Source organism: Odocoileus virginianus, chromosome 23 (genome assembly GCF_023699985.2).
Source record: "Odocoileus virginianus isolate 20LAN1187 ecotype Illinois chromosome 23, Ovbor_1.2, whole genome shotgun sequence".
Lineage (NCBI taxonomy): Eukaryota > Metazoa > Chordata > Mammalia > Artiodactyla > Cervidae > Odocoileus > Odocoileus virginianus.
This window is the reverse complement of record NC_069696.1, coordinates 13,730,490-13,751,005: the sequence shown is the minus strand read 5'-3', so window position 1 is coordinate 13,751,005 and position 20,516 is coordinate 13,730,490. Positions and strand designations below refer to the sequence as shown.

General features: G+C 54.0%; 1 protein-coding gene across 1 annotated transcript in view; it reads right to left on the bottom strand.

Annotated features, from left to right (window-relative positions):
• The window catches only part of TBC1D22A (TBC1 domain family member 22A), a 261,290-nt gene that overhangs the window by 66,824 nt on the left and 173,950 nt on the right, over positions 1 to 20,516 (bottom strand). Inside the window, 1 exon segment of the mRNA XM_070453523.1 lies at positions 10,238 to 10,313. Within this exon segment, the coding sequence (XP_070309624.1) occupies positions 10,238 to 10,313 (76 nt within the window).

The window sequence follows — 20,516 nt, the reverse complement described above, 5'->3', positions numbered from 1 at the left end:
AAAGGACGCCACGGCTCTGGGCCTTAAAAGGCCCCTCGAGTCCTGCCGGGGAGTTGAGTGTGGTCCCACCTGCCGGCCGCCAGCCCCAAAGCCCTCCCGGGACCCAGCCAGCCCCAACATGGGAGGAGAGCCGGCTCCTGATTATAGGAAAATAAATCTCTCTACCGGCTCAGGCGGGACATCTAAAAACAAGCTTCAATTGGGAGGAAAACACAAAGGGCTGGGGAGGCACGGAGGCCCAGAGAGGACGGAGGAGAGGGAACAAAGCCGGGGAAGGCGGGTCCCCAGGTGGCAGCCCAGCCCGGCTGGCCCCAACAACACCCTGGCCCTGGAGGGGCGGGAGGGGCAGCAGGCCTGAGCCTGAGGGCCTGGGCCCACAGAGGGAGCCTCTGGGACTGGGTTCCTGCAACCAAAGCAGGCGGGGCCAGGCGGAGAGCAGGGGGCGGAGGGCAGGGAGCAGGGATCAGAAGGCAGGGGGCGGAGGGCAGGGAGCAGGGTTACAGGGATGCTGAGCCTCTGACCCTTCACGGCAGGCTGGCCCAGGCCCTCCCACACAGCTGAGCACTCAGGCGGGCATCGCCCCCTCCCTGAGCATCTGACGCCCCGGGGGTGCTGGGAAACGCATCTGATTGGTGGTCCCTGGGGTCAAGGCTCTGGCACAGACAGCGCGCCGCCTCCACAGCAGCACCAGGGCAGTGAGCGGGAGGAGCCAGCCAGTCCGAGAGGCCTCAGGCCCCAGTGTGGAAGGCCCCGCTTGGCCAGTGGTGGGAGGGTTGGGCAGTGGTGGGAGGGTTGGGGTTCACGCTGAGGGGGGACACTTCTCAGGGAGGGTCGGCCCTCTCACAGCAGCCAGGGACTGCCACTGCCCACCTTGTACATGCAGCGTTGCTCTGTCCCCTCTGCGGACGGTGCACCAGCTCAGATCACGAGCTTTCCCACCCGTCTGACCACCTGTCCTGCGGCCAACGGGCAAAGAGGGTGGGGATGGGGGAGTCTCGGCAAAAGACAGGCCTCTGAGGAAACTCGCGCGGTGCCATGGATGTCCAGAGACTAGAATAACCAACCCAGAACTGCTCTAACCCCACGCCCACCAGGCTCCCTGTTAACGGGAAGCTTCATCTTCAAAGAGAAGCAATGAGGCCCCAGACGCTGGGGATGCCCTCCTGAGCTGGAAGCGCAGCAAACACCCTCCTGGTAATTCAGCAGCCGGTACCGCACTTGCAGGCATGCTGGGCGCCGTGCTGGAGGCCGGGACGTGGGGACGCGGGCGCCTGCGGGAAGCCAGGAGAAGGGACGTCTGCTCTGACCTGCTGTCCCTGTCTATCCTCACAGGCAGCCCCGAAGGCGGGGAGAAGGCAGAAGGCATAAGCTGCCGGCAGGGGGCCCGCGAGGAAGGTGGAGGCCTGGCGGTGGGTACTTCCCATAGCGAGGCCAAAGGCCACCCGCCGCCCCCCAGGGAAATGTGGGGTGGGGGGGGGCACACACGACTCTGCGCCAGGACCCACGGGCCCCCGCGTGGCCGGGAGACGGCTGGGTGGGCTCTCCAGTGTCCGGCACCAGAGCTGGATGCTACACGGAGACCATCCGGTCCGTGGGGGACAGAGCGGGCAGGGCTCCCATCACAGAAGGTGAATGCGCCGCGTCCCGGAGGGGCTGTGAAAGGCCAGTGCAACGGTGCAGAAAAAGAACTGAAGGCGGGGCCTCATACGCTGTAGGCACTTAATAGATACTAGCTGCCATTACTATGATGATGATGATGATGATGATTAGCAGCAGCAGCAACCAAGTTGTCAGTGACGGAGGCTGAACTAGAACCTAGGCGTTTATACATTATTTTTTAGACTACAGGAAACTTCCTCTACTCTTTTTTGGACTAATAGATGGCATCACGGACTCAATGGGCATGAGTCTGAGTAAACTCCAGGAGTTGGTGATGGACAGGGAGGCCTGGCCTGCTGCAGTCTATGGGGTCACAAAGAGTCAGACATGACTGAGCGACTGGACTGAACTGAATAGATCCCTCTTCCCCAAAATGCAACCACACAGCCATGTGAGTTTTCGGCTGAGGGCACTTTAAGCTGACCGGATGCCTCCTAGGAGAGTGAGAGCTTGCGGCCACCTGATGTCCATTGGCCCCAGGCAGGCACAGCACGGAGCCGCTGGAACGATCAGGATGCTTGCCATGGGGACCAAGCCCCAGCCTGGGACAGGGAGACGGCTGGGGAGTGGCGCACGGAGGCACGGCGGCACCCACACGCCTTCCTGGGCCCAGCGTCCATGCCCATTGCTGCGACCCCAGGGCCCACACGCCAGGGAGACGTGGCCGCCGTCCCCCACGCTCACATCAGCCAGGCCGGGGCCTGCTGCTGCCAGCAGGGGAGCGGCATGCACTGCTCACTGCCGCTCACTGAATATTCCACGGGCTGGGGTCGCTCCGACAACTGATTTATCTTCTGCTCTCTGAAGGCTCACCTTGTAGCGGTAATAAAAATATTTTCACTTGGGTGGTAATAAAGCTGAATCTAGTTTACTAGCTGTAACTGAATTCTATCTTGAAAGAATAAGTCAATTTTAACCTTACAATGTAGTTGAGACAGCTTTCAGAGAAATTTCATTAAAATCGCATTTAACCTAAATTTAAAAACACAGGGAAAGGGAAAATGCTCACGCAGATTAAGACTTTAACACAAGAAGGTAGGACTATTCTCCATCAATGCATATGGGCATTTTTCCCCCTAAGGGTGAAAGCGTAATTGCTAATAATGATGGCAGGCAGCGTCCCCCTTGCAGCCCCAGCCGCACTAACGGGCACCCTGGGCTGGACCAAGGAGCCTGCCGAGGGAGGCTTCCTGCCAGGTCCCACACACTGGGCCGAGCAGATTCCCCAGACTAATCCCCGACCAAGGAGGGCTAGCACGCGCGCCATTACCTGCCCGCTCTGCAGTTGGTAAGGTTAAAGTGATGACGACATGATACAGGCACAGAGCTGGCTGAGTTCACGACGTGCCAGGCACCGTTCTAAGCATCTCACCTGCACGGCTCTCCCAGGGAACTATACTCATCACCCAAACCCACCACCAGGCAGTAAAGCAGGAATCTGAACCCTTGGGATCCCACCCTCCACTAAGAGGTGGCTGGTCCAGGACAAGCCAGAGACGTTCAGCAAGAAGGATTTCCAAAGAGCCCGAGGCAGGCCCCAGGTCCATTCCTCCTCGGACCCTTCAGCAGCCCGCCGTGTCCGCTCATGGAGCGGCAGCCCCGTCAGCAGGACAGAAATCCAGCACCTCCCTTCCCTCTTCCCCACACAGCGCGAGGTCGACCCGCCCCTCAGGTTCCCACGCTCACATGCCCCCAGCTTGTCACCGCTCTTTAGCTCCCAGGACGACACCCCCCAAGGAAGGGGTTTCCACGGCCTCCCAGGAAGGACAAGTGTCTGCTCCCACGGGGCACAGGGGCACCTGGGCAGGTGGTCTGCCCACCACACACAGGCCTGCATGCCTGCCCCCACCCCACCCAGCCACGGCCTCTGCTTCCTGCAGCTTCAGAGCAGGTAAGTGCGCGGAGAGCCTCCGAAGTGCAGGCGGATGGGCGGCCTTTTTGCAGACCAGCCCTGCACACAGGCCGGCACAAGGTGTGGAGCCAGGGAGGGGAGAGCGGGACCCACGCCGGCCCGGGCCCCCAGCCCCGTCCCCAAGCAGCTCTGGGTTTTGTGGGTGCCAAATAATGCACCAAAGACACCAAAAATGGTTCATTATTGGCCTGAAATTCAAACTGAAGGGCGTGCTCTCTTTATACCAAGTCTGACAGCACTAAGCCTAGGTGGGATTCCTCCCCGGCTTTTCCTAGGGAAGACAGCAGAGCTTGGAGGGAGGTCCCAGCTCCCCAGACAGCCTCGGGACGGTGCAGAGCGTGGACGGAGCTCCCTCTGGGCCACAGTCACCGGCCATCCGGTCCAGACTGGCCCACTAACGACAAGGTCTCTCCTTTCCCCCCTGGCCCACTGGGGCCTCAGCTTTACGATCCCTCCAGAGCTGGGAGCAGAGCCCCGTAGACCGTGGCCTGCAGAGGAGTCACAGGCCTTTGGGGATGGGAGTGCCTGCCTCCTCCCCCGGCTCCCCAGGCTGCCCGGGACAGATGCTGTGCCCGCAGGCTCCCCGACCAGGAACCCCCCACGGGCACCCCGCCCCGTGCCCATTTCATTCCCCGCGGGACAACTCACTCATCCGTGAAGCAATTCTCTAAGATCTGATTTTCAGTCTTCTGAAAAAACCCCAGCATGGACATAACCAGATTTACACATCTGCTGAGGCCATCTTCAGATATTTCTTTTTAATACTGAAATAGGATCTCATGGTTTTTTCATCAAAAGATATGGCAAATATTCCACTTACATTATCTCTTGTCAGAAAAGATGCGTGAGCTCAGAATACAAAGTGGGGGCTCCCCCCACCCAGGGGCGGGGTGGCCTGGCCCCAGGATCCAGCCACAGAGGTCTGACTGCAGCCTCTCCACAAGCAAGGCCAGGGGCTGAACCAAGGGGCCCCTCAAAGGTTAACATCAGATATAACAGACATAATAATAAATGCGCAAGGCGTGTCCCTCAGATACACTGCAAAAAATATGGAATTTCACTTTCAGTGTGTGTAAACACGCCAGGTGTAACATGCAGTTAAAATTCAGCTCTAGAGCTTTGTATGTTAAAATCCTATCAGGGTTTAACACTCTGGCGTGTTAACGTATGTTTATTATTGAAGCAGTAAATTACTAAATGATTGGTGTGAACTGTTAATTTTACGCACAAGCATCGCTCCCGTAAGTAGGGAGCAGACTGACGTCAGCAGAGGTGCTGAGGGCACGTGCGCCCGCCTCTGCCCCGTTCTCTCCACCGTGCCCCTCCCCTGGTAACAAAGCCCACCGGGCCCAGAGCATGTGGGCACATCCCTGTCCTCCCGACTTTCCACTTTCGCTGCAGCCCGTGACTCGGTTTGGCCAATGAAATGCAGCTGAGAGCTGAGGACCACTTTCTTTTAAAGCACTAAAAGTCCATGAACAACCCCCCAAGATTTTCCCTCCATCACAGGAACCAGGCCAGCAAACTCCTGAAGGCATCTCCTCTACCAGCCTGAGCTCCCAGGGGAGGACCACACGGGCCAGAGCCCAGCCAGGCCACAAACGATGCGCCCTGTGGGTGGGAAACAGCTGAGATTTACTCGCTGTCTGTGGGGGTCGGATGCGCGTCCCTGGTAGCTCAGACAGTAAAGAATCCGCCTGTGATGCAGGAGACCCTGGTTTGATTCCCGGGTCAGGAAGGTCCCCTGGAGAAGGGTTGGCTGCCCACTCCAGCATTCCTGGGCTTCCCTGGGGGCTCAGACAGTAAAGAATCCGCCTGCGATGCAGCAGACCCAGATTCAATCCCTGGGTTGAGAAGATCCCCTGGAGAAGGGCATGGCAACCCACTCCAGTATTCGTGCCTGGACAATCCCATGGACAAAGAAGCCTGGTGGGCTGCAGTCCATGGGGTTGCAAGGAGTCGGACACAACTAAGCCATACACACATATGTGGGGGTCAGGGGTCATGGTAAGGGTTCGGTCTGTTCGGCCGGCAACAGTCGTATCTGGCTTCCACCCAATGCAGACTTTTCCCCTAACCTGCCGACACTCTTTTTCCCACAGACATCTTGCACTGACCACCTGACTCCCTGCTGACTGGATGGAGTGCTGACCTGCCGCTTTCCGGGAGGTCTGAAGACCACAGGGATGGTGTCCCTGGTTAAGCGGCGAAGGGAGGTCTATGCACTCAGCCTGCTGTCCTTCCTGATTACACAGTTTCTTAGAAGCAGTGAGAAAAAACAATTCAGATTTAGGTGGCCTCTTGGACTTTCAAATTCATTCTTGGATATTAATATTCTTTGCTGGATGTAGACCTACCCACTCCAGTGTTCTTGTCTAGAGAATTCCATGGGCAGAGGGGCCTGGTGGGCTCCAGTGCGTGGGGTCGCAAAGAGTCGGACGCGACCGAGCTCCTAACACTCTCACTTTTCAGACTCTGGGCTGACAGCTAGAGTCCTTTCAGTTCATGGACGACATCCGCTCAGACTTCTGCTGAGAAGTCAGCTCTCCTACAGCCATTCTCAGAAAATAATCCTCTACTCCAGCTGCTTTAAGAATTAGTCTTCAAATAAATTTTACTATTGTGTCTTTATATAGTTTTCTCTTTATTCTCCTGGAAATTCAGTGGGCTCTTCAATCTGTGAATTGGCTTATTTCAGTAGTTCGGGAAAATAAATCATTGTCTCTTCAGATTCTGACTCTCTTTCTCTCCTCTCTATGACTCTAAATAAATAAATAAATATGAGGCTCTCTAGCCATACCCCTAATATCTTTATTTTCTATATTATCCATATTCTTATCGCTCCATTCTTTATTTTGGCTATTTTCTTCCAACCCATCTTTCATTTCACTAACTTTCTCCATAGCCATGTCTAATTTGTTAAATCTGTACCCTGACTTTTCAATTTGGTTATCATATTTTTCACCTCTCATGTAAAATCATAATAGTTTCTCATTAGCTGGGCAAATATTTTCAAGACTATTTTATATTTCTTCATACACAGTACAGAGAATAGTTTCATGGCCTATGCCTAAGAATTACAGAAACTTAACATCTTGTGGACCTTGTTACCTGTTGTTTCCATTTGTTCTCACTTAAGAAGTTTTGAGCATGTATTTAACTTTGACTATGTGCAGACCATTTTACATGAAAAAAGGAGAGAGAGAGAGAGAGAGAGAGAGAGAGAGAAACAATTTGATGGACAACTTTCTGGTAACTTCTTTCAGGAAAGATTGTGTTTTGCTTCTCTGAAGCACTCTACTACAGTAGAGAAGTACCACAATCAAGGTTCAAATAATCCTGGCCCTCTCCGGTGATATAAGCTTGGCCTACAAGACTGCAAGAGGGCAGTTTCACTCCAGCTCTACCCTGAGGGTCAGGCTCTGGGTCTCAGCAAGCACCTGGGCATTTCCTGCACTCCCCTTCTTGGGCAGGCTAGGGTGTAACCCTCTCCCTCCATGAAGCTGTCAAAACTACAAACCCCGTTGGGATTGTTTCTTCTGGAAACAAGTACCCTCAGGACAATAGTGGCCTTCAGTCTGGGCTTATAAGAATTACAGAAACTTGTGGGCCTTGTTATCTGTTGTTCCTGTTTGTTCTCACTTAAGAGGTCTTGAATACATATTTAGCTTTGACTATGCGTAGATCATTTTACATGGAAAAAAAAAAGAGAAACAAAGCTAGAATTCTCACAGAATTCTCACAGAAGAGGGCCAGGAAATTTTTGTCTCCTTGTTAGCAGTTCAATGCTTTTAAGAAATGTTTTTCGTTTTACCTTCTTTCTTTGCTTTTTTTCTCCTTTCCTTCTGCTTCTGCTGCTGCTAAGTCGCTTCAGTCGTGTCCGACTCTGTGCGACCCCATGGACGGCAGCCCACCAGGCTCTTCTGTCCCTGGGATTCTCCAGGCAAGAACACTGGAGTGGGTTGCCATTTCCTTCTCCAATGCATGAAAGTGAAGTGAAAGCGAAGTCGTTCAGTCAAGTCCAACTCTTAGCGACCCCGTGGACTGCAGCCCACCAGGCTCCTCCGTCCGTGGGAGTTTCCAGGCACGAGGACTGGAGTGGGTGCCACTGCCTTCTCCAATGCATGAAAGTGAAGTGAAAGCGAAGTCGTTCAGTCAAGTCTGACTCTTAGCGACCCCGTGGACTGCAGCCCGCCAGGCTCCTCCGTCCATGGGATTTTCCAGGCACGAGGACTGGAGTGGGTGCCATCGCCTCCTCCCTCTGTCCTTCTACCCCTAACCCAATCTGCTTGTTTGTTGGCTTCAAAAAATCATCTCATCCATTGCTGCGGTCTCCTGGGTGAGAAATCTGGTTGGAGTTTATGCCCATCGCCACTAGAAGTGGAAGTCCCCCTGCCTCACCTCTTATCTCCCCAATTTAGTGGCTCAAGGCTCCACCTCTCATTCTGTGGGAAGTTCTAAAACTGCTGCTCAGAGATCAGAGGTGACTCCCCTGGCGCTTCTCATTAGCCAGCCTCCCTCTCGAGACGATGACCACCCGACAGGCAGGCTCTCAGGCCGCTGCCCAACGCCCTTCCACCTGGCCTCCACTACAGACAAAACGTTCTCTCCTCAGTCATGCCAGATTTCTGTCCACGGAGCAGACTCTTTCTAAAGATTTGGCGGCAACAGAGAGTGGAGTAAAGCATGAATCAAATCAGAAAACTGCCTGAGAGTGCTTCCCAGAAAGTCTTTAGCCAGTCGTCACGGCGAGAAGATGAGACAGTGACCCCGACCCTGCCCTGACCTTCCGGCCCCTTCTGCGGTGCCCCCACCATCCGCACTGTCCCCCGCAGTCCAAGGCCACAGGGTCGTCCTTCATGAGGACAGTGAGCGAGGGGGGCCTGGGACGCCTCTCCCAGGGGCTGCTGATGAGAAGGAGTGCCGACACTTTCTGCCTGAAAGGCCCAGCAATTCTTCTGAGGCCGTCACAGAGGTTCTTTCAGGTCTGGCTGGAAGAAGAGTTACAGACAGGTTGCCTAGCTTAACCTGCTACCGAAGAGGGTGTGAAGCACCAATCATTTAAACAGAACCACCACAGGATGAAACCGCCCTCCTCAGAAGCCACGGGAAAATAAAAACTAAATAAAAAACACGGGTTTACTAAAAAGCCCAGGCCTGGCCGGGATTCCTTCGGTTGCTATCGGTGCTCTTTTAAACAATCACCCAGCGAATCTCTGATATGCTGCTTCTGAACCACAGCACCAGAGAAAGTCGATTCAAGCATCCCTGAACTGCGGCCTGGAACAAGTGAGCACTAACCACACATTTCCAACCTCCGCAGAAATGCGAAATCCACCTTCTTGGAGAAACAGGAGAGGAACCACTAAGTGTAATTCACGGCTCCTGCACGTCGTACTTCAAAGATCCAAATGAGGCTGGGGGGGTGCGGGGAGGTGTGAAGCTGATGGCAGGGAAAAAAACCCAACAGCATCTGACAAAGATGTCCCCGCGAAGTTAAGAACAAATGTACATAAATGCAGTTACATAAGCAAAAAAACTGTGCTGTGAATAGATGGCTGCCAAGCCGCTAAATATACTGAATCAGATAAAGTATTATTGGAAGAACCGTACAGAACTTCATAATATGGAAATTAGGTAATAACCATTAGACACAGCTGAAAATCAGATTCAATCAAGGGACAGAATGGAGTTGATAATTTGTATGACTCCGTTTTATAATGTCATTTGATCGTTTCCCAAAAAAAGACTCTTTCTTGGGAAGATGGGGACGGATACGCTGTCTGCTGCCGAGGGAACAGCAAGGGCAAAGGGGACATCCACACCCTCGGAAGGCGGCCCTGGGACCCCGGCGGGCGGCGTGTCTCCGCTTGAAGCGGAGTGCGACAGCTCTGCAGATTCGGTGAAGTCACCCATCGAGGTCACGTGGGGCTCAGGGTGACAGAGCCTGCCTCTCCCCGGCACAGCGCGGCTGACCGCCTGGTGTCACAGGCCCACACCCGGTTCTGCATGGTATCACTCCGTTAACGCTCTGCTCATTAATTTAACAAACGCTCAGAAGGGTACGCTTGGAATGGGCCAGCATCATCTTTCAACATTCATTTAATTAAACCCTGCTATTGCAATGTGACAGTCAGCACATCACAGGGGGAATTATTTTAAGGACGAAGGTAGAAAGTATTTCTAAGCCCCCACTTACACATGAAAACGTAATCGAAAATGGCCGGGCACACACTATGATTTTTCTGTAATATTAAAGATGTTATTTTCCAACTCGTTAATTAATTGGATTCCGTGGAGAAATTACGCCGGCATCCTTGATAGCAAAATGACGTGCAGAGGAAGGAACACTGGGCCAGAGGCCGGCCATAAACAACCAGGCTGCCGCTGGGTGATGACAGCCGCCGGCTTTAATAAGAGTGAGGGTTGCCTGCTTCGAGGATGCGCTCGTTACTTCCTGTGAAGGGACGGCGCTGAACTCTGATTATATCGCCTTCATAAAGGGAACGGGAATGGCTCCGGCCCCAGCAGCGCCCAGGTGGCCCCAGCAGAAGGCGCAGCAGGGGTGGCGGGGGGCGGGGGGGGGGTCCCAGGATAACCGGGTGAGCCTTCCACCACCTTCTCCCCCGCCTCCCAAGAAGAGGGGCGCTCCGGACGCGGGCTTACCGTCAATGCGGCTCACAAGCTCTTCCAACATCTTCACTTTCATCTGAATCCCAGGTTGGGCGAATGTATAGTTGTCCTGAGGGGAAAATAACAGGGAATATCATATGCATGGAGGATAAAACCGGCTTTCCAAAGGGGAACAGGCAGTGGGGACGAAGGCGGACGGTTTGACAAGAGAACGAATTCACAAAGTGACCCACGCACACAGCGTGAGGCCGCGTCACACCACGCGCATGCAGGCTGAGCCGGGAGGTGAACTCTGAAGCTTCCCCATGTCACCCACTCTGGGGAGTATTTACTGGGACGTTTCTATATGTAAAGGCAGAGATTTACATTTAAATGGAACAGACAGCTCGCTGAGGGGCAGAGTCTGCCGGGAGTTGCTCTGGCCAGCAGAAGGGCAGAGTGCGCTCAGCACTGCAGGGGAGCTAATGGGAACCAGGGACCTGCTGGCACTACCCGCGTCAGGCCTGCCATCCAAGGGCTGAGGACACGGTTACGATGCGAGCACGGAGGGACCAGGGGGCTTCAGTCTCAGGCACTCAGGTGAAGAAGTTCATAAACTAAGACAGGAAAACCAGCGCAGCCAGTGGGCAGGGGCAGACCTGGAACAAGAGCCCAGCTCGATGCCTTAGATGCTGTGTGACATTAGCAAGGAACAGCACGTCTCTGGGCTTCAGCGGCATCATCTATAATGAGAATGGCAACGCTGCCTGTGGGACTGCTCCGAGGCTTCAAGGAGGCACGGTCACCAGCAGGCACCAAGGTTTCAGGAACAGGAGGCCCGGTGCCCCCACTGTCATGACCAGACAACACACGTTGGCAGGGGAGGAAGGTGGCGCCTACCAAGTCCTGCCCCAGGGCACCCCACAGAGCAGCCCTCAGGGGCCTCAGCCCACTGCACTCCTGCAGTGACAGACTTGCACTGGGTGATTATGGGAGGCGGGGTAGTGACCCCACCAAATACCCAGGGCCTGATTCCCAGCAAGGTGGGGGTGGGGGTGCAGGTGAAGGTTGCTAATCAACCAACTGGAACAGGGCAAGCACCCGGGTCACCCAGGTGGGCCCTCGGATGTGGAGGAAGGAGCGTCAGCATCAGAGAAGTGACGACACCGGTCCCCGCTTGGAGGACGGATGGAGGGGCCAGCAGACCAGCAAAGCAGGCTAGACAGAGGCCAGGGAGCAGCTCTCCCCTGGAGCCCCAGGAAGGAAGTGGCCCGGCCCACACCTTGATCCACACCGTGACCCGGCCACCCCGTCCCAAGGGCAGGTCCGCCTTCTAACCTCCAGAACTTGCTGCTGTTGTTCAAGCGCTAAATGGTGTCTGACTCTGTGAACCGTGGACTGCAGCACACCAGGCTCCTCTGTCTTTCACCATCACCCAGAGCTTGCTCAAACTCATGTCCATCGAGTCAGTGATGCCATCCAACCATCTCATCCTCTGTCGTCCCCTTCTCCTCCTGCCCTCAATCCCTCCTAGCATCAGGGTCTTTTCCAATGAGTCAGTTCTTCGTATTATGTGGCCGAAGCATTGGAGCTTCAGCTTCAGCATCAGTCCTTCCAATGAACACTCAGGACTGATTTCCTTTGGATGGACTGGTTTATCTCCTTGCTGTCCAAGGGACTCTCAAGAGTCTTCTCCAGCGCCACAGTTCAAAAGCATCAGTTCTTCGGTGCTCAGCCTTCTTCATGGTCCAACTCTCATGTCCGTACATGACCTCCACGACTGTGAAATGACAAATCCGTGTGGTTTCAAGCCACGAGGCGCTGTGCCTGTGGGTCCTTGAATATGAGTGAGTGGGTCCCGTTGGTTCAGGCAGGCGTGCGCTGGGCTGGTGCTGGGAGATGACGGCTTGTCCTCAGGGAGACATAGGTGGAAGGGGATGGGGACGTGGCAGCAGCACCCCCACACCACCTGCCCCGGGATCTGGGTGGGGGGAGGGCTCCAGGAGACACAGCCAGGAGGAGAGGACGACCTTCACGCCAGCAGTGATGTCTGAGGCCGAGCAGTCAGACGTGGCACCCAGGGGCTCCTGCACTGTCAGCACTCTCTGGGCTTAATGTGTCTGCACACAAGCACGTGCACACACACACACAGGAACACACACAAGCATGTGTACACACACGGGCACACAGTCATACACACGCACACACACTCATACGCACGTGCACACAGCACGTGCACACACACAGGCACGTGCACACACACAGGCACACACAAACATGCATAAACACACACGGGCACAAACACATGTACACATGCGCGTGCACACATGCATACACAAGCATGTGTACACACACAGGCACAAACACACATACACACACACATCTTTCCTGACTAGAGTAGGAGCCGCAGCCACTACAAGACAAAACTAAAAATGCTTACAAGGCAACCACGATCTTTTCCCCACAAAAATGGAAAATGAGCGGACTCAGACCTAACTTCCTGCTGCGGTTTCTCCCGCGTGGATTTCAAGTGACAGGCCCTGGATCCCAGGCTGTCACGTCTCCACGAGGGCAACTCCAGCAGGAGGCACCGAGGCCCCACGTGTGCTCTGCTCGGCTCCACGTGGGGGGACGCACTCCGGGGCGGCTGCCCCACGGGACTGGAAGGATGTGCTTTGTAGGCAGGGTGATAAGCTGGTGGGTCTCGCTACACTGAAGTCTGGGGAAGAGAGGGCTGTCACAGACCGGTGCTGAGTGGAGAGGAGCGCTGGGCCCCGAAAGGCCTGCGCGCGTCCAGAGAGACCCCCGGCCGCCCCTCCGGCAGAGACAGGCAGCGGCACGGAGCCAAAGCTGCCATGCAGCTAAACATTCACGGGCAGAGGAATTCTGGTTTTGGACTTAAACTTGCCAGGGTTAGCCCTTAAAAGACTTGATTTCTCTCCGGCACTTGGGTGACAGAGGAGATTCACACTTGAATTCGGGACACACTGCGTAGCTGGAAGCTTCCACGCTGTCATCTCACCTCACGGCAGCATTTCCGATGAGCCGGCGGAAGCAGTCAGGCTGGACGTATTTAAGGATGAGAAATAACCTAAGAGTGGTTCTGCAGTCTCAGGTAGAGGCCTTACAGATTACTGCATTACTGTTCAGGTCTGACGAGCTCCAAAGCCGTCAGGACCAGGCTCAGACGCCCCCTCCCCGCAGACCCAGGAGGATACTCAGAGGAGCAGGGGTTCCGCTGGGGGCCGGCCTGTTCCTAGAGGTGGCAGGCTCTACGGGGGCACCATGTCCCTGGCTGAGCGGGAACCTCACGGTTATGCAGAGAGCCAGCTGAAGGAGCTGGGGACAGCGGCCCTCAAATCCGGTCTCAGCTTCCAGGCGGAGGGGGTCCGGCCGGTGCCTCTCCTGCCCGTTCTCCATCCCCAGAAACACTGGCCCCAAGAAAGCGACTGACCACCCGCGACTCCCAGAGTCGAGACCACCAGTAGGCCCAGCCCTCCGCCCAGCTCTCAGAACCGGCCGCTCCCCCGGGAAGGCTGCTCCCCAGCACGGCTCTGCCACACGCGGGGAGCCTGCCCGGGCCCAGGGCCAGCTCCGACACAGAGGGTCAGCCTGAATGACCCCCAGATTCAGTCCGCCGGTTTATTTGGCTCTCACACTAAGATAGGACTTCAAGCTTCTCATTCAGAAGAAATAAAAATTATTCTTCGGTCTCCATCTGCCACTGTTTTGTTTTATTTCTCAATTTGTTCAAAACCCAGGAAGGGGAGATGAGTTCTCGTGAAAATCCAAATAGTAAGAAAAGAATAACACCTGAGAGTCTTCAAAAAAAAGCCTGCATCACGAAAGGTCCTGAGAAGACTGACAGATGAGGCCTCGGTGTCTGGACTTAGGAAGGGGGTGGGCGCGGGGGCAGAGAAGACCCGCCGCAGGTCAGTCACAGGGGGGTCAGTTGAGGGGTCCAAGCTGAGGACCGTGCCCCTCGGCAGCCAGGAAGCCTCTGAAGGACACACCAAGGACGTTCCAGAGCCGGAGGCTGAGCCGGAAGGCGTGAGGTGCCCGCAGCAGCCTCCCAGGAGTGGCACCTGGCCCCGAAGGCGCCCAGCAGGCTCCTGCAGCCTCTGACGAGATCCCGAGTTCTTCCGGCTGAAGGAGGGGGCACCGACCCCAGCACCCGTCCACACCCCCGCCCTGCCCGCACACACACACACCTGGCACCGAACCTATCCGCTAAGAAACAGGAAGTATCTGCAGGCAAAATAGGAAGCAAGCGAGAATACTGTGTATTTATACAAACAGTCACAGTAATAATATGATAACACTCCATGAAAAGCAAACAGGCACACATTTGCAAGCTGAGATTTGATTCTGGGTCTTTAAAGAATGATAGAAGAATACAGAAAACTTATTGCTCGGAGAGAGGGAAGGAAGGTCTGAAGAAATACAACGACCTTCTGGGAAGAGATTTTACAGAAGGTAAAGTCCGTATCAGCAGGAAAAAAACTCAAAGCACGCACACCGGGCTCGCCTCACACTTCGGCCATAACCAACAGCACTTCTGGGCTCTTCAGAGGAAAAGCGGACTAAATCCTTCTGGAGAAGCGTCTCGGACAAGGGTGGGCAGGTTCACTCGTGTCGGCTGAGCGGGAGGATCAAGACCCAGCCCCTCTGTGACAAGGGGCCGTGCCCGACCAGAGACACAGGCCCTCAGCACACCCCACCGCCCTTCCCGGCCAGTCTCTGTGGGAAAGTGCCCTTCCGAGGCTGAAACCAAACCTGCCCCTCTCACGCACCCTGGACCTGCATCTGAACACCTCGCGACACCAGGCCCTGTTTCAGGCCCCCTGTGATCCAGTGAGCGCAGTGAAGGCATCAATCCATCCAAGACCAGTGCAGTGTGGACGGCGTCGCCCCAGGACCCGTGAGGCCTTGCTTCCCCAGCCGCGTCCCCTGCCCTGGGAGGGGACCTCCAGGGATGTCCCGGGCGTGGCCTTTCTCACAAGCTCCCGGGAGACCCGGCCAACTCATGGCTCGGGAGATAAGCATCTCCGGCGACTCCACAGGGGCAGGACTCCTGGCAGTGCGCGCCGGGGTCCCTCTGGGCCTTTTTCCTTGGCCCGTGCACCCCACACATGTGCACTGGGAGGAGTTGCGGCCGTTGTGCTGGAGTCCCAGAACCTGGGGGCGGTCCTGGGTCCCCAACACAGTCGGGCAGGAAAACAAACACGGGACTTGTGTTCAGAGATGACGGTCCGGTCGTCAAGCAAACGTTCATCATGCAGCCCACGCAGACACACATGCGGGCTCACCACGACCTGGGGAGCCCTGAGGTCAGAGCACAGAACAGGGCCCTGACCCTGGGACACACAGAACAGGAGACCGGGGAGATGCAGAGAGCAGGGAGTCCCAGCAGCCGCGGGGACGCGGGCTCACGCCAGGCGGGGAGCAAAGGCCAGGGTGGCGGGAGGGGCCCCGAGGAAGTTGCGCTTGATGGGAGAAGATCACCCCAAGGTGGGAAGGCCACGTGAGGAGCCAAGGGTGAGACCCCAGCAAAGCTACAGGACGACGCAAACGGCACAGAAAGGGGAGCCACCGCCGTCACGAGCTCTGCACTTGGAAAAGGTGACCCTGGCTGCCGAGGTGAGCCTAACAGAGGAGGCCAGAGAGGATGTGAGGCGTCGGGCACTGCCCGAAGACCCTGGGCCCAGTGAGGATGAGAGCGCCCTGCGGGAGACAAAGCCAACCCAGACTGTCCAGACCGCCTGCGTCCAGCGAGCTGCACTGGCTGGTTTTGTGAACTTGAACGGAGGCCTTCTCACTTACTGCTATTGGTTTGTTCATTTCACGCGTCTGGCTGGCACTGCGGGCCCTGAGCACGTCATCCATCGCATCAGCTGTCCCTTCACGCTGAGAGGCAGTGGTTGCACACACACCCTCCACGTCCTCATCACGGTCTCTGGGGAGAGGGGAGGAGGAGGACAGAACCCCACGGCACGCTGCTCGGGGGCACGGCGGAAGGGTGAGTCGCTCAGTCGTGCCCGACTCTTCGCGGCCCCATGAACTTCAGCCCACCAGGCTCTCCTGTCCATGGGACTTCCCAGGCAAGGATACTGGAGTGGGTTGCCATTCCCTTCTCCAAGGGATCTTCCCGACCCAGGGATCGAACCTGGCTCTCCTCCACTGCAGGCAGATTCTTTACCAACTGAGCTACCTGGGAAGCCCTTCTCAGGCAGGAGGGCGCTGCAAAAATTTATCAGGCCAACTGTTTTCCCACCAGAGAGCCTAATTCCTTTGATCTTCTATTTCCTCATCTGTTACATGGAGACAGGCTGGCTCCTTCACAAGGCACTGGGGGTGTCCACACAAAGTGTGAGCCCTTCTGCCCACCCGTTCCACAGGTTCCCGGGGGCCATCGGTCACGGGACGGGGTGAGGGCGGAAGGCCCCCCCAGCCCTGGCAGAGCGGCGTGGTGCTCCCCTGTAAACTGCTCAGAAAACGGGGACAAGCTGAACGCCTGTGTTGGGACACAGGCTGGCCAGCAACAGCATCTGAAGGGAGTCCCAGTAAGTTATAGGCCTGAGCTCTAAGGAGCATCCACTAACGGGAGGGCGGGGAGAGGAGGGGCCGCCAACCAGCTAGAGTGAAAACAGACAGTAGCAGGAGAGGCTCCCTGAGGCAAAGGGGCCCCAGAATGGGGCAGTTCCAAGGAGACGACATTCTGGAAGCCGCAAAACCCTGGAGATGCCGAGAAGACTGCTGGCTGTCAAGGGTTCCGGGAGAGGGAAGGATGAACAGGGGAGGGGGGTGGTTTCAGAGCAGTGAACTACTCCGGACGATACCGTAATGGTGGATGTATGTCCTGGTGGTGGTGGTTTAGCCACTAAGTCCTGTCCAGCTCCTCACGACCCCAGGGACTGTAGCCCGCCAGGCTCCTCAGTCCATGGGACTTTCCAGACAAGAACGCTGGAGTGGGTTGCCATTTCCTTCTCCAGGGGATCTTCCCAGCCCAGCGATTGAACTCAGGTCTCCTGCATTGCAGGGGTGTCCTGCATTATAGGCGGATTCTTTACGGACTGAGCCAGTAGGGAAGCCCCTTAAGTCCTTATACATTTGGCCAAACCCACAGAATGTACAGCACGAAGAGGGAGCCCCAGTGCCAACCCTGGGCTTCAGTTAACAGCAAGGTACCAGCTGCAGCTCCTCAGTTATAACAAAGGCACCACACTAGAGCAAGACGTGAACAGCAGGAGCAAGTGAGTGTCTGTGTGCAGGTGGCAACAGAGTATATCAAACTGTACTTGCCGCTCAATACGTCTGTAAACAGTTCTCCATAACTTAAAAAGTATGCAATGCATCCAAAAGAAGGTAGGAAAAAGGGAGGAAGCAATGTGAAATGAATAGAAAATAAATAGCAAAATGGCAGCCTAAACTCCAGCCATATAAATAATTCCATGAATGTACATGAACTAAACACACATTAAAAGGACAAGAAAGCAAAATCCAACTATAAGCTATCCACAATAGCTTGCACAAATAGCCACAAGAAATGCACCTCAAATAAGAAAATACAGGTTAAAAGCAAAGAGATGGAAAACGATAAACCAAGGAAATACTAATCCTAAGGAAGACGGGATCCCTATTTTAATATCAGATGAACTGGACCTAGGACAGAAGAAATACCAGAAAAACAGGAGTATTTCATAACAATAAACACACAGACTCACCAAGAAACCATAATCATCCCACATATATATGTATCTAAAAGTGTCTGCTCTCATCACTTCCATTCAACATTGTACTTGAGGCCCTTGACAATGCAATAAGGCAAGAAGAGTAAAAAAAGCCACCCATATTAATAGGAAGAAGTAAAATTCTGTTTATTTGCAGGTGACACCCTTGTGCCCTTAAAAAATCCTAAGGCATCCACCAAAAAGTTCCTGGAACTAATAAGTAAATTTAGCAAGATCACCAGAAGCAAGGTATGGTATATTACATTTTCCAAAAGTGGCCACAACAGTATCTCTTATCCCAAATGTTCTTTTATGATGTGATCAGGCCACTCCTGCATCAAGAGATGAAGTCCAATTTCCCTCTCTTTGAATCTGGGTAGCTTATGCAACTTACACCTTGCTTTCTGGAAGCCCTACTGGGAGCCTTGAACCATCACGTCAGAAGTTTGACTTTCCCAAGGCCACCGTGCCGTGAGGATGTTAAGCCACGCAAGGAGGCCACAAGTGGGCAGCTCAACTACAGTCTCAGTCCTGGGGTCACCCAGGCCTGGGCACCACACACGTGAAAGAGTGAGGCTGCAGCTGGTTCCAGGCCCCAGGCAACAACCTGGGCCAGCCTGCGGGTCATCCCATGGGCGCCAGGCGGCGAGGTGCAGACAGCAGGTCGAGGTGAACGCTGACTGTGACCCTGACCCACAGACTCCACGAGTGAGACGAAACACATGCTTCAGTCAGCAAGCTTCGGAGGAACTGTTACACAACAGGAACTGGAAACCTGTCAGTTTACAAAATGCAATTGTATTTGTATAAACCATCAATAAAAATTTTAAGAAATTTACAAAGAAACCTATACTATTTAAAGGACTATTAAAAAAAAAAACCTACCTAGAAATAAATTTAAGAAAAATTTTACAAGCCCATACACTGAAAAGTACAAAATGTTTATGAGGATAAGTTAAAACACATTAAAATAAATTTTAAAATATGCCATGCTTACGGACTAGAATAAATCAACATTGCTAATACTGTTAATTCTGGGAAAACTAACACACAGATTCAAAATATAATCCCATTCAAAATCCCAGGCCCTAAGACTTTTTCCAAGGCTTTTTTTGGTATGAAATGGCTAATGACAAACTTTCCATAAAAATTCAAAGAACTAAAAACACTCAAGACAATTTTTTTTTAAAAAGCACACACTAGGAGGACTTACCCTACCAACTCCAAGAAAAGCCACAGAGGTTCAGGCAGCGTGCACTGGCATTAACACTCCATTACCAGATCAATGAAACATGATCAAGTGTCCAAAAACAGACCTACACTTAAATAGTCACTTGCTTTTCAGAAAAGGTGCCAAAGCAGTGTGTTCTGGGAACAAAACAAAACTGTTCTTAAGAAATGGAGCTCTTATTAACTAGGAAACCTACGTTTAAAAAATGAGCCATGATGCTTTCCTCACACCATACAGAAAAATTAAGTCAAGCTCGAGGACAGACCTAAAAGTAAAAGCTAAAATTACAGTGTCCAAAAAAATTTTTTTTAAATTATAGTTTCTAGCAGAAAAACACAGGAGAATATCCTGGCATGCTAGGGGTAGGAAAAGGAATTTTAGTTAGGACACAGAAAATCATTACCACAAAAAATAATAATAAATTAGAAGTCCTCAAAATTAAAACTCTCTGCTCAGCAGAAGACGTTGTTAAAAAATAAATTGACAAGCCACAGTCTTGGGAAAAATATTCCCACCCCCTCTCTCCATATGTAGAGATGGAGATGCTGTACAGTCAGGCCAGTCAAGGTGGCCACTCGCCTGCCCTCTGGCCACCCCTACCTGACCAGTGCCTGCTTCACCCACACCTGGCGCTGCTGACCGACCTTCTTCCTACGTACTCGCCCCAAGCTCCGGCCAGTGACTGTTCTTATCAAAGGGGCAGCGAGGGGCCTGCCCCTCAGCGGGTTTCCCGGGTAACTAATGAGCCGACCTGACTTTGTTGTTTAGTCGCTAAACTGTGTCCAACTCTTTGTGACCCCGTGGACTGCAGCACACCAGGCTCCCTTGTCCTTCACCATCTCCCAGACTTTGCTCAAATTCATGGCTATTGAGTCGGTGATGCCACCCAACCACTTCATCCTCTGCTGCCCTCTTCTCCTCCTGCCCTCAATCTTTCCAGCATCAGGGTCTTTTCCAGTGAGTGGTGCTGGAGAAGGCTCTTGAGAGCCCCTTGGATGGCAAGGAGATCCAACCAGTCAATCCTAAATGAAATCAGTCCTGAATAGTCACTGGAAGGACTGACGCTGAAGCTGAAGCTCCAATATTTTGGCCACCTGATGGGAAGAGCTGACTCACTGGAAAAGCCCCTGATGCTGGGGAAGACAGAAGGCAGGAGGAGAGGGGACGACAGAGGATGAGATGGTTGGATGGCATCACCGACTCAATGCACATGAGTTTGAGCAGGCTCTGGGAGATGGTGAAGGACAGGGGAGCCTGGCGTGCTGCAGTCCATGGGGTCGCAGAGTCGAACACAGCTAAGCAACTGACAACAACAGTTCTTTGCATCAGGTGGCCAAAGTTGATCACAGCCTTATCTTGGCGAAGGGCTTGC